Raw genomic sequence first — 11,501 nt, forward strand, 5'->3', positions numbered from 1 at the left:
GGCCTTACGTTCGTACCCCCACCCCCCCCCCACGGCAACAATTACACCACCAAATCCCACAGCCCATGGCAGATCCGCCAAGATCCCCCCATCCGGCGTGGCAGACCTCGTGACAGGCGTCTCACTGGTAGCGGCGGTGGGCGAGATGACGTGGCTCGGTGAGGCGAGGAGGGGGCAGAGACGGGCGAGAGTACGCATCTCTGAAGTGACTCGGCAATGGGATGGGTGGGGCGGGTCTGGCGGGCGAGCGGGGAGTTTCTGGCCGCCAATGGGCGGCGATTCCTCCCGCTTGTGCTCGGCCTTGTGGCCATGGGCGCGGTGCTGGGGCTGGAGCGGAGCCTGCTGCCGCTGATGGCTTCATCGGTGTGGGGACAAGACTCGTACAAAGCCAAGACCATGTTCATTGTCTCGTTTGGCCTGGCAAAGGCTCTGATGAACGTGGTCTCGGGTCAGCTTGCTGATCGCTTTGGTCGCAAGCTGACCCTTGTCATCGGCTTTGTCTTCGGCCTCCCGGTCCCGCTCGTCATCCTCTTCACCAACTCGTGGGACTTGGTCGTTGCCGTCAACGTGCTCTTCGGCATGTCGCAGGGCCTCATTGGCTCGTCTCTCATCTTTATGGTCATTGATCTGTTTGGCGTCGAGCGCAAGGGCCTCGCCGTCGGCATCTGCGAGGCCCTCATCTACTCGACCGTCTCGGTCATGTCGGCCGTCGCCTCCGAGATTGCGGACAAGCACGGCTACCGCCCTGTGCCCTTTATCATCGGCGCTGTAGTCGGCGGCCTTGGCCTCCTCTCCTCGGCCTTTGTCATCGACACTATGGACCTTGTCCGCGCACAGCAGGCCAATACTGCCGGCAACGCCGCCGCCTCGGACGCCCTGCTCCTCGAGTCCGGCGCAAAAGTCGAGCCCGTGACCTATGGCGGTGTCGACAACGGTGATGCCGCCGCCCTCGACGACGTGCTCGCCGGCGAGTCACGCCTACCGTCGCGCTCGGCCACCGAGGCCATCATCCGTCTTGCCACCAACCCGAACTTTGTCCTCGTCGCCCTAGCGGGCCTCATGGACAAGTGCAAGGACTCGATCCTGTGGGGCCTGGCGCCCGAGTTTCTCGAGGAGAACCACAACGTGTCGATTGCCACCACCGGCATCGTCCTCGCCCTCTATCCTGCAGTCTGGGGCGGGACGCAACTGTTCCTCGGCGGCGCAACCGACCGCCTCGGCCGCCGGCTGTTCCTTGCCCTCGGCTTTGCCACCAACGCCATCGCCCTCGGCGCTTTTGTGCTCATTCCCATGATCCACATCTCCTACTCGGAGCGCATCATTCTCTGGTCGCTCTGCGCCGTCCTCCTCGGCTTTGGCACCGCCGCCGTCTATCCGACTATGCAGGCCGCCGCCGCCGACGAGGTCGAGCCGGCCTGGCGTGCCTCCTCGCTCGGCATCTACCGTTGCGTCCGCGACTTTGGCTATGCCGTCGGCGCCCTCTCCGCCGGCGGTGTCGCTGACGCCTTTGGCCTCGACTGGTCCATCGGCGGCCTCGCCTCTCTGCTCTTCCTTCTTGCCCTCGCCCTGGCCATCTTTTACCGCAATCGCCTCTGACGCCACCGTCTCTGACGCCATCGCCACCGGACGCCGCGCCGAGAGCTCACATAAAGGCCATGAACGACGAGCCTGACGAGGCGACAGGCGACGATGGCTCGTACTCGGCCCAGCTGAGGCCGTAGACCGGTGAGGCGGCGGCGCAAATGAGGCCGGTAAACGACTCGTCTTCAGCGGGAGCATACTCCCAATGTGACGGCGGTGGGATGACGTGGCCGCCCTCGACGACGACAGCCGGCCCGAGATCGGCGACAAGGTCGTCGCGGGCAGGGACGGTGTCGATGATCTTGGTCGCGCGGAGGGCGGTGATGGCCGACGAGAGAACGGCGTCGTCGATGTGGTTGGATTCTGCGTAGCCGACGGAAGCAAACCAGTCTGCAGCGTCCTGGCGCGCGATGCCATGCTTCTTCACCACAAAGTCGACCGAGGCCTCGCCTTCGGCTACAAAGGTGCGGGCAGCGTCCTTGATGGTAGCGAGCATGGCGTCGAGGGCGGGACGATTGTGCTCGAGGAGCGCACGCGAGACGGCGATCATGAAGCAGGGCCACGGGGTGAAGCAGTCGCCGACGTGGCGGAGGCGGCCAGCATCCGCCAGCGGCTTGGTCGTCGAGTGGTTCCACATAAAGAGCGATGCGGCGCCCGAGGCGACAGCAGCCTCGAGACCGTCCAGCGAGCCGCACGGCTTTGCAAAGGAGACCCGTTCGGGATCCCACCCGCGCGCGTTGGCCATGATGGTGGCCATGAGGTGCGAGCCCGAGCCAAAGCGCGAGATGCCAAAGATGATGGGCCCGTGGCCGGCGTCGAGATCTTCCAGCGAAGTGATGGGCGAGTCTGGTGCCGCCCAGACGCCCCAGCGGAGCGGAACGCTCACGTAGGGCGCCACCATGATGTAGTCCTCCGAGCCACGGAGCGCGATGTCGGCAATGAGGCCCTCGGTGAGTGCCACAGCCACATCGACCTCGCCCGAGCGGAGCGCCGGGTCATGGCCCCCGTCCCGCCCGAGTACGTCACAAAGTCGAGGGCGAGGCCGCGGGCAGCAAAGAGCCCGCGGTCGATGGCAAGGTGCCACGGGTCGTTAAAGTGCTCGGGCACGCCTGCCACCCGGATGGACGTCGCCGTCGCCGCCGTCGTGGCTGTGGTGGAGGCCATGATGGAGAGGTGGCGAGGAGCGTGAACAGGCTGAATGGAAGCCACCTTCCATTGCCGGTCACCAGCTGCGTCTCGACATGCTCCCACACTGTCGTGACAACGACCAAAGACATCAGCAACACCGCCATGCGTTGATGACGCTCGACGACATCACGCCGAACATATAGCTCCCTCCACCACCGAATGTTCCCTGCCGCCGCAATGCGCAGACGCAATGCCATCGCAGCCCCACCACCTCCACCACCTCCACCATCCTCTCTCCTCCCCTCCCCCCCCCCCACCTCACCCCCACCACACACACACACAGATACACAGATACACTCCCCAATTTTTTCACCCCACCCCCACCCCCACCCCACCCCACCCCCCCACCACCACCACGCATTCTTCCATTCGCCCACCATTCCCTCCAAAGAAACCACAGCACCCTCTCCTCGCCCTCCCCCCACCCATGTCCGCCCCCATCCCCATCCTTGTTGTGGGCGCACCCGGGACGGGCAAGTCGACCTACACCACGTTCTTCACCACCGCCACCCCCTCCCCCTCCCCCTCCCCCTCCCCCTCCCCCACGTCCGCGCCTGTTGTCGTCGCCCCTGGCGTCTGCCTCGCCTTCACCTCGTCGGCCTCCTCGCCCACCTTGCCCTCGTCGCTGCTGCTGCACGAGGTCTCACTCGCGCCCAATGCCCCCGTGGAAGCCCTGTCCAAGGCACTGGCGGCCGCAGGTGTGGCTCCCGCCGCCGCCGTCCTCCTCTACTCATCGGCAGACTACGAGTCGTACGCCGCTCTCCGCGCCTACTACCGCGCCCTCCTCCTCGCCCTGCCCTCGGTCCCAGGCAAGTGCATTGCCGTCGTTGCCACACACTACGATGCGCCTGAAAAGGCCCTCGCCGCGCCGGCCTTTCATCGCGCCCACCGCCTCGCCCACTGGAACGTCTCGCTGGCCACGGGCTACAACGCAGAGCTCCCACTGCGCTTCCTCCTCGCCACACGCCTCGCTCTCCCGCACGACACCCCGCTTGTTCTCTACTCGCTCGGCGACAAGGTCTTTGTCTCAGAGGACGCCATCGCGGCTGCAAACGCCTCCGCCAACGACGACAATGCCGACGGCGCTGATGGTGCAAGCAGCGCCGCCGAGCTCGCCGTCCGCCGCAAGCGCCACGGCTACCGCGCAGCCTCGCTCGCCGCTCGTCCGCGCGCCGCGCCGACCGATCCCGACGTCGTCATTTGTGAGCTTCCGCCGTGCGAGTGCGGCGAGTTGCCGCTGTTGCTGCGGTCGGCCAAGTCAAGGCCCGACCATCCGAACCACGGCCGCCCGTACTGGGCCTGCGCCAACGACGACGAGTGGTCGTGCTGCGGCCTCTTTGTTTGGGCTGATCTCCCGCTCGAGAGCCAAGGCGATGCCCGCGACCTGGTCTCCTCAGTCTGCTGCCGCGTCCACGGCCTCCCCACCCTCCGCCGCCGCATCACCCGCCACACCGCCAACCACGGCCGCATCTTTCTCGTCTGCTCGGCCCGCCAGCGCTGCGACTTTTTCCAGTGGGCCGACAAGCCGCGCTTCAAGTTTACCCGCTGGCGCCCGCCCTCGCTCCGCACACCTTACGTCCGTGCGCCACCCATCGAGCCGCCGCGTTCGGCTGCCGCGCCTGGCACCACATCCGCGCAGGTCTCGGGCCTTGACCTCCTTCGCGCCGAGCGCGAGATCCACCGCCTCCGCCTCGCCGGCGCGCTGACGCCCGACAATGCTTCGGGTCTCCTCGCCACCCTCGACTCGCCCGACGCCCTCCTCACCGCCGCCGTCGTCTCCGTCCTCAACGCCAACGCTGACGAGGCTGCTGTCGACAGCGCCGAAGACGACGACGCCGACGCCGAAGACGCTCCTGCCAACGACCGCGGCCTCGCCGCATACGGTCTCGACTCGGCAAACGACGTCGCCCTCCTCACCTCGCTCATGACCGCTGTCGGCTACCTAGCCTCCATCGAGGCATAAACTCGTTCACTTGTAGAAAACAACGTGCTGGTTCTGCTTGCCCTTGATCCACAGACAGCCAGTGGGCGGGAACTTGGGGTGCTCGCCGCCCTCCTTGGCAAAGGTGATGACCGCGTCGACGCCGGGCTTCTTGAGCTCAAGCGCGCCGGCCGAGGTCTCGGCCGAGACCCGCGAGTTGTTGAACGTGATCGAGGTCTCGAACCGGACCGGGAGTTCCGAGCCGGTCAGCCGCAGGTACGCCTCGTAGAGGACGGTGACGAGCTCCGAGACCCGCTCCTCGCCGCCGAGGCCGACGTCGATGACAAGGTCGCGGAGCGGCGACTTCATGTTGATGACAACGTACGAGTCGCTGTTCGGCGAGACGGCAATGGCCGCGGCCTGCACAATAGGGATCGGCTCCTTCTTGACCACCAGCTTGGCCGGGTCGTACTTGAGGATGTTGCGCTCGGTGACGACAATGACCCGCTGCTGCGCCTTGGCCTTGGGGTTGATCTTGTTGACCACGTCCGAGAAGAGGATCTGCGAGTCGCTCCCGCCGGTCAGCAGCTGCTCGACCGCCATGCGGTACTCGGCGACCTTGGGATACGTCGCCGGGTCGTTGAGGTAGTCGGCCTTGTACCGCCGCGCGCAGTCCCACGGCTTGTTGCCCGAGAACAGGTCCATCGCCACAATCTTCTGCCGCATCAGCAGCTGTTCCTCCTCGCTCAGCGTCGACACCTTGCACCGTGCCCACCAGTACTTCCACACCTTGCGCGCAAGCGCCACCACTGCGTCGAGCCACCGATGCAGCCGCGGCCAGACCGTGAACTTGCCAAAGTCGGGATCGTTCTCCACACTCGCAAACGCGTCCACCAGCTTGCCCATCTCAGACTTGAGCTTGTACCGCCGCCAGTTGCGCGCAATCCGCGCCACCGCGTGCATCCGGTCGCGCCGCTCGAGCATCATCGCCTTGTGCTCCTTGAACCACACCCGCGTCTTGTATCCGCGCCAGATCTTCTGGATCATGACCGCCACAATCGGCAGCCGCTCCTTCCGCATCCGCTCCACGAGCATAAACGTCGATGCGTTCTTGATGAACAGCTTGGTCGTCCCGAGCTCGTACTCGGACCGCGCCACCCGAGCCCGTTGAGAATAGTCTCCACCCCGTCGCGGTCCGACCCGCGCCAGATCGGCCACGTCGCGTCGGTCAGCATCTTGTACCGCCACATGAACCGCGTGTAGTGCTGCCGGTTGCAGAACCCGGCCTTTCGCACCCGCACCGCCTCCACCAGGTTGAGGTACACCACCTGGTGCCGCACCCGCTCCTCGTCGAGGTGCAGCCCGCGCTTGGCGTCGTTCGACTTGATGCACCGAATGTAGTGCGGCGAGCACGCCTGCAGCGTCGCAATGAGCTCGCACACAGCCTTCTTGAACTGCGTCGCTGCAGTCACCGGCCGCCGCTTCGACTGCGCCAGCGCCTTGTCGCCCTTGAACAGCTCCTGCACAAGGGCCGAGCTCGACGTGTGCATCGTGTTGACAAGGTCTGGGTACAGCGCGTCACGGTTCTTGTCCTGGAACAGCTCCGCAGAGTAGACCACGTCGCCGGCGTAGTGCTTAATCCGGAACTGCTCCGCCGTCAGGCTACGGTCCGCCCCGTTGGCCGCAGCCTCAAAGTGCGCCGACGAGCTGAGCCCGTTAGCAAACTTCTCCACAAGCTGCCCCGTCGTCGTGTTGCCCACCAGGCACGCCTCGTCGAGCAGCGCAATGATCGATGCTGACCGCGCCGACGCACCTTCGATCAGCGAAATAATCGGCGAGTTGTCAAAGTAGTCGATCGGCGTCCACGTGATGCCCTCGCGCGCGTACTCCTCCTGCTCAGACTGAAGCACGTTGAGGATAAAGTACTGCTGCAGCTTCTCGTTACAGTAGTTGATGCAGAACTGCTCAAACGAGTTGTCCTCGAAAATCTCAAACCCGTAGATGTCCAGAATCCCGATGACCGCCTCCGAGTACGCTCCGCGCGCCGGCTCGAGCTCAGAGTTGATTCGCGCCACCACCCAGTCAAACAGCCGCGAGTAGAGGAACTTGGCCAGCGCGTCGCGCGTGTCCGCCGCCCCCGCACCGTCCAGCTGCACCGTGATCTGCGACGCCCGACGCCCGACGCCTGTCGAAATCGACCGCGACATCAATGAGCCCATCAGAAAGTCAGCATCGACCGCAAGAAGATCCGCAACCTGCAGCACCACCTCCTGGTTGGCCACAGAAACGCACTCGGTCTTGTGCTCCGCAGACTTGTCCGCGTCGTCCACAAACTCCACGTTGCCGAGCAGCAAAATGGCGCCCAGCACCTTGAACACTTCCTCCAGGTCGTCGTCGTTCCACCCGAGCACCTTGACCGCTTGCTGCACCTCCAGAAAATCCTCCACATCGCGAATCGATGACACCTCGTAGCACCCAGAAATCGCAAGGTACTTGTACGCCGCCGGATCCGGCGTCAGTCCCAGCTGCGACATCAGAATCGGCTGCGACAGCATCTGGTAGAAGACGTGGAACGATCGCTCGCCCTCGGCACGCGTCACCACCCGCGACTTTTCCAGCAGATACTGCGAGATCCGCCCACCCACGGGCGCGCCCGCAAAGTTAAACTGCAGCTCCATGTACTTGCCAAACCGCGACGAGTTGTCGTTGCGCAGCGTCTTGGCGTTGCCAAACGCCTCCAGCACAGGGTTCGACTCCAACAGCCGGTTCTTGATCCGCTCCGTCTCGGCTGCCGCCGCAGACGACGCCGCCGCGTCTGCCATCGACGCACCCACCCGTGACGACGACACATACGCCACGTACTTCATAAAGATCTTCGACGACACTGTCTTACCCGCCCCCGACTCACCCGTGATGATCACGCACTGGTCGCTCTTCTCCGACAAAAGAGCCCGGTACGTGTCGTCCGCCAGTGCGTAGATGTGCGGCTGAACCTCGTACTGGAACTGGTTGACAAAGTCCGCCATCTCCGGCTCCGCCACCGACTGGAACGGGTTCACCGACACGATCTGCTCGCCGATGTTCGTCTGTCCTCCGCACGCCATGCCCACCACCACAACAACAACAGCAACGACCGAGTGAGCGAGTGAGTGAGTGAGTGAGTGACCACGCCGACCAGTGTCGAAGCAGGCGTCGGCGATGTCCATCAGCGCACCATTCCATAGCCATGGCCATTAATGGTCAACGACGGCCCCACCTCGACCATTGTCATCGACTGCCTGGCCCCCCGCCCGCCACCACCATGACCTGCACACCGCCCACCCACATACCACCACCACCATGCCCTGCACCACCACTCACTTCTCCTCCTGGTGCTGTTGCTGCTCCTCCTCCTGCTCCTCCTGCTCCTCCTCCCCCCCCCCCTCCCCCCCCCACCTTCGCACCCCAGGTGCGGTCAAAAACCTGCGTTCCGTCGAAAAAGCCACACACTCCCCCACCGCCCCCACTCCCCGCCGCCACCCCGCCCTTTCACCGCTGTGCACATACGTAGATAATGCCCTTGGAAAAGCGGGTCTTGAGATTCTCCATAAAGGTGTCCTCGGTCACCTCGTCCATGAGGGTCATGTCGTACATGCCCTCGCCGGCCCTGAACATCTTGCCCTCTTTCTTTGTCGCGAGTGAGCTGGTGTCGAGAGCCGCCGCAAGCCAACGCCGCCGCACACACAGGCTGAGCTGGGGGAGGGGGGGGGGGGGTGTTAATCGTCCTTCAGCTTACCGCCGGGAACGAGGCGGAGGAGGATCTTGCGGAGGATGTCCCAGGGGACGACGAGGAAGGTAGCGGCGATGAGGAGCCACCACTCGTGCGAGTCGAGCGGGACGGTGCGGAGGAAGGAGCCGCCAAACAGGGTGAAGACGACCTGGACGATAAAGATGAGCGGAACGACGATGACAAAGCCGATGTTCTTGGTCACGCCCTCAAAGATGTTGAGGCGTTTGGTGCGGACGCCGAGGGCGTTCCAGCCGCAGAGGAAGACAAAGAAGCAGAAGAAGGCGGTGAGGAAGACGGTGCCACCCTGATGCGCGAGCTCTTCGGAGGTCTCCACCTGGGCGACGTCGTCGTTAAAGGCGGAGCCGTCGTCGTGGAAGCCGGCCTCGGGGGCGTAGGGCGAGACGTAGGCGCGGTCGAAGAGGTCGTGGACCATGTCCGAGGTGAGGAAGAAGATGGAGTAGAGGGCGATGCCGATGCCGTTCCAGAGGATGGATGACCACATGTAGGGCGAGATGATGGCGGTGTCGCGGGAAATGGGCGCCTCGCGCATGTAGCGCGGGAGCGCAGGCTCGCCGCCAAAGGCCAGGGCGGCGAGGGTGTCCATGATGAGGTTGATCCAGAGGAGCTGGATGAGGGTGAGCGGAAAGTCAAAGCCGACAAAGGGCCGAGGAAGCAGAGGAGCATCGAGCCGACGTTGATGATCGACTGGTAGTTGGCAAACTTGCGGATAGACTTGAAGATGGTGCGGCCGTAGAGAGCGGCACGGATGATCGACGCAAAGTTGGAGTCGAGGATGACAATGTCGGAGGCCTCCTTGGCGATTTCGGCGCCATCACCGATGGCAAACGAGACGTCGGCGGCCTTGAGTGCCGAAGTGTCGTTGGCGCCGTCACCGGTCATGCCGACAACGCCCGAGCCACGCTGGCCGAGGGCCACCAGGCGCGACTTGTCGGTGGGGAGGGCACGTGCAACAACACGGAGGGTGGGCAGGCGGGCGGCGAGCTCGTCGTCACTCATGCGGGCCATGTCCGACGAGGTGAGGACCGATTCGAGGCCCTCGCCCGGCGGGAGGAGGCCAACCTGCTGGGCAATGGCCGCGGCGGTCTCGGCGCGGTCGCCGGTGACCATAATGACATGGATGCCGCCCTCTTCGGCGACGCGCATGGCCTCGGGCGACTCGGGGCGGATCTCATCGGTCATGCCAATGACGCCGACGAGGGTGAGGTCGCCGGGGAGCTCGAGCGAGCTGCCGCCCGACGGCTTCTCGACGCGGGCGGCGGCGAGCGGGCTCGACGAGGTGGCGACGGCAATGAAGCGGTAGCCACGGGCCGAAAGCTCGTCGACCGAGGAGAGGACCGACGAGATGGCGCGGCGCTTGAGCGGGACAACCGCGCCGGTGTTCTCGTCGTGGTACGACGAGCACTTGGAGAGCACAAGCTCAGCCGCACCCTTGTAGAGCGAGATGGCGGCAAAGGCGCCGGCGGCAGCCGAGGCCGGCGCCGGATCAAAGAACGCGCCCGACGACGAGAGCGGGCCAAGCGACGAAGTGAGAAGCCCGTCGGCATCGTCCTCGGAGAACGCGATCTGGGCAGCCGAGAACTTGTGGACCGAGGAGAAGAGAATTGCGTCCTCGCGCTCCACGCGGAAGCCCGAGTAGTCGAGGAGCGCGTTGCGCGAGAGGAACCGGAGGAGAGCACGGTCCGACGAGTTACCGCCCACAATGTCTTCGCCGTTGGACGAGACGATGGCCGACGACGACTCGCGCAGCGCGAGGGCAAGCACCTCGGAGAGGCCCTCTGGCACCTGCGCAAACGTCTCGAAGCTCGCCGAGCCCGAGATGAGGAGCTTGGGCTGGAAGACGCCGTAGGTGATGGTGCCCGTCTTGTCGGAGAAGAGCATGTTCATGCAGCCAGCAGTCTCGATGCCGAGAAGACGGCGGACAAGGACCTGGTCGGCAAGGAGCTTGCGCATGTTGAGCGAGAGCACAATGGCAATCATCATGGGCAAGCCTTCGGGAACCGCGACGACAACCACAATGATGGCGAGAATGATCGAGGTCACGACATCGTGGAGCGCAATCTGCCAGTTGGAGGCGTACGCAATGGTAGCCGAGAGCGAGTACCCGTTGTCCATGACAAACTGCTTAAAGAGGAACGAGACGGCAATAAAGGTCGCACCGATGTAGCCGACATTGGCCACGCCGTCGGCGAGCGCAGCGAGCTTGATGGTCAGCGGCGCCTCGCGCTCCTCGATGGACGAGATCTCGACAGAGAGCTTGCCAAACACGGTCTCGACGCCGACGTGCGAGACAAGCATGATGGCCTCGCCCGAGTCGACGAGCGAGCCGCGGAACGCGTGGTGGTTGCCGGCCATCAGCTCGTCGGTTGGCGTTCCGTCGGGTGTGTAGCCCTCGGGCACGGTCTTCTTAGTGATGGGGTCCGACTCGCCGGTGAGCGAGGCCTGGACGACTTCGACGGCGCCATCAACAATAAAACCGTCGGCCGGCACACGGTTGCCGGCCTGCAGCAGGACCGAATCGCCGACAACGACGTCAGCGATCTCGACCTCGACGAGCTCGCCCGAGCGGAAGACCATGCACTTGATGCGCGAAGCCTTCTCCTGCAGCTCCTGGAACGAGGCCTCGTTCTTAAACTCCGAGTACGTGGCCACAAACGTGGCCAGGAAGACTGCAACGGCAATTCCGATGCCCTCACGGTAGTCGGCATACCCGAGCCCGGCCAGCACCATCGTCACCGCCAGCGCGAGCACAAGGATGCGGATCAGTGGGTCGTCAAAGTTCTCCTGGAGCTTGTCCCAGAACGAGTCGACCTCTGCCGCCGGCAGGTCATTCGACCCATACGTAGTCCGAGCCCTGTCGACCTCGGCTGCCGAGAGCCCGGCCACCTTGACCTTTTTCACCACTGGACAGGGAGGGAGGCGTGAGGGGGGGGGGGAGGGGGGAGGGGAGGAGGGGGGGGATCGTGGTCACCGGTTGTGGCTGCCCTCCAGCGCGCCTCTGAGCTCTACCTCTTTCCCTCGCTC

The 11,501-nt window shown here is 64.6% G+C and overlaps 5 protein-coding genes across 5 annotated transcripts in view; 2 read left to right on the forward strand and 3 right to left on the reverse strand.

The window, feature by feature from the left end:
• The first annotated feature begins 118 nt into the window (after positions 1–118).
• Positions 119–1,772, forward strand: AMSG_07589 (major facilitator superfamily transporter MFS_1). The gene has a single exon (XM_013900617.1). The coding sequence runs from the start codon at positions 217–219 to the stop codon at positions 1,594–1,596; it is 1,380 nt and encodes a 459-aa protein (XP_013756071.1). The 5' UTR covers positions 119–216; the 3' UTR covers positions 1,597–1,772.
• On the reverse strand, positions 1,561–2,752 carry AMSG_07590 (periplasmic substrate-binding protein). The gene has a single exon (XM_013900618.1). It carries the CDS (start codon positions 2,480–2,482, stop codon positions 1,643–1,645), a length of 840 nt encoding a protein of 279 aa, XP_013756072.1. The 5' UTR covers positions 2,483–2,752; the 3' UTR covers positions 1,561–1,642.
• A 444-nt stretch (positions 2,753–3,196) lies between these two features.
• AMSG_07591 (uncharacterized protein) lies at positions 3,197–4,697 on the forward strand (the record flags this gene model as incomplete). The annotated part of the gene is made up of 3 exons (XM_013900619.1): positions 3,197–3,223; positions 3,410–4,579; positions 4,617–4,697. 3 exons carry the CDS (start codon positions 3,197–3,199, stop codon positions 4,695–4,697), a joined length of 1,278 nt encoding a protein of 425 aa, XP_013756073.1.
• An 8-nt stretch (positions 4,698–4,705) lies between these two features.
• AMSG_07592 (myosin IE heavy chain) lies at positions 4,706–8,367 on the reverse strand. Its single transcript, XM_013900620.1, has 2 exons — positions 8,237–8,367; positions 4,706–7,776 (listed from the first exon to the last, which is right to left on the reverse strand). The coding sequence occupies exons 1-2, from the start codon at positions 8,342–8,344 to the stop codon at positions 5,734–5,736; spliced, it is 2,151 nt and encodes a 716-aa protein (XP_013756074.1). The 5' UTR covers positions 8,345–8,367; the 3' UTR covers positions 4,706–5,733.
• A 78-nt stretch (positions 8,368–8,445) lies between these two features.
• The window catches only part of AMSG_07593 (P-type ATPase), a gene marked incomplete at both ends in the record, with an annotated part of 3,448 nt that continues 392 nt past the window's right edge, over positions 8,446–11,501 (reverse strand). Inside the window, 2 exons of the mRNA XM_013900621.1 lie at positions 8,446–9,084; positions 9,153–11,380. Coding sequence (XP_013756075.1) covers positions 8,446–9,084; positions 9,153–11,380 — 2,867 coding nt within the window. The remainder of the gene's footprint in view (positions 9,085–9,152; positions 11,381–11,501) is intronic.

The sequence above is a fragment of the Thecamonas trahens genome (genome assembly GCF_000142905.1).
Source record: "Thecamonas trahens ATCC 50062 unplaced genomic scaffold supercont1.35, whole genome shotgun sequence".
Classification (NCBI taxonomy): Eukaryota; order Apusomonadida; family Apusomonadidae; genus Thecamonas; species Thecamonas trahens.

Coding starts and splice junctions, on each gene's coding strand:
- AMSG_07589 (XM_013900617.1), top strand. CDS start 217: ATGGGATGGGTGGGGCGGGTCTGGCGGGCGAGCGGGGAGTTTCTGGCC.
- AMSG_07590 (XM_013900618.1), bottom strand. CDS start 2,482: ATGGTGGCGCCCTACGTGAGCGTTCCGCTCCGCTGGGGCGTCTGGGCG.
- AMSG_07592 (XM_013900620.1), bottom strand. CDS start 8,344: ATGTTCAGGGCCGGCGAGGGCATGTACGACATGACCCTCATGGACGAG. Junction 7,777..8,236: donor TTTCCAAGGGCATTATCTAC/GTATGTGCACAG, acceptor TGCGGAGGACAG/ACGAACATCGGCGAGCAGAT.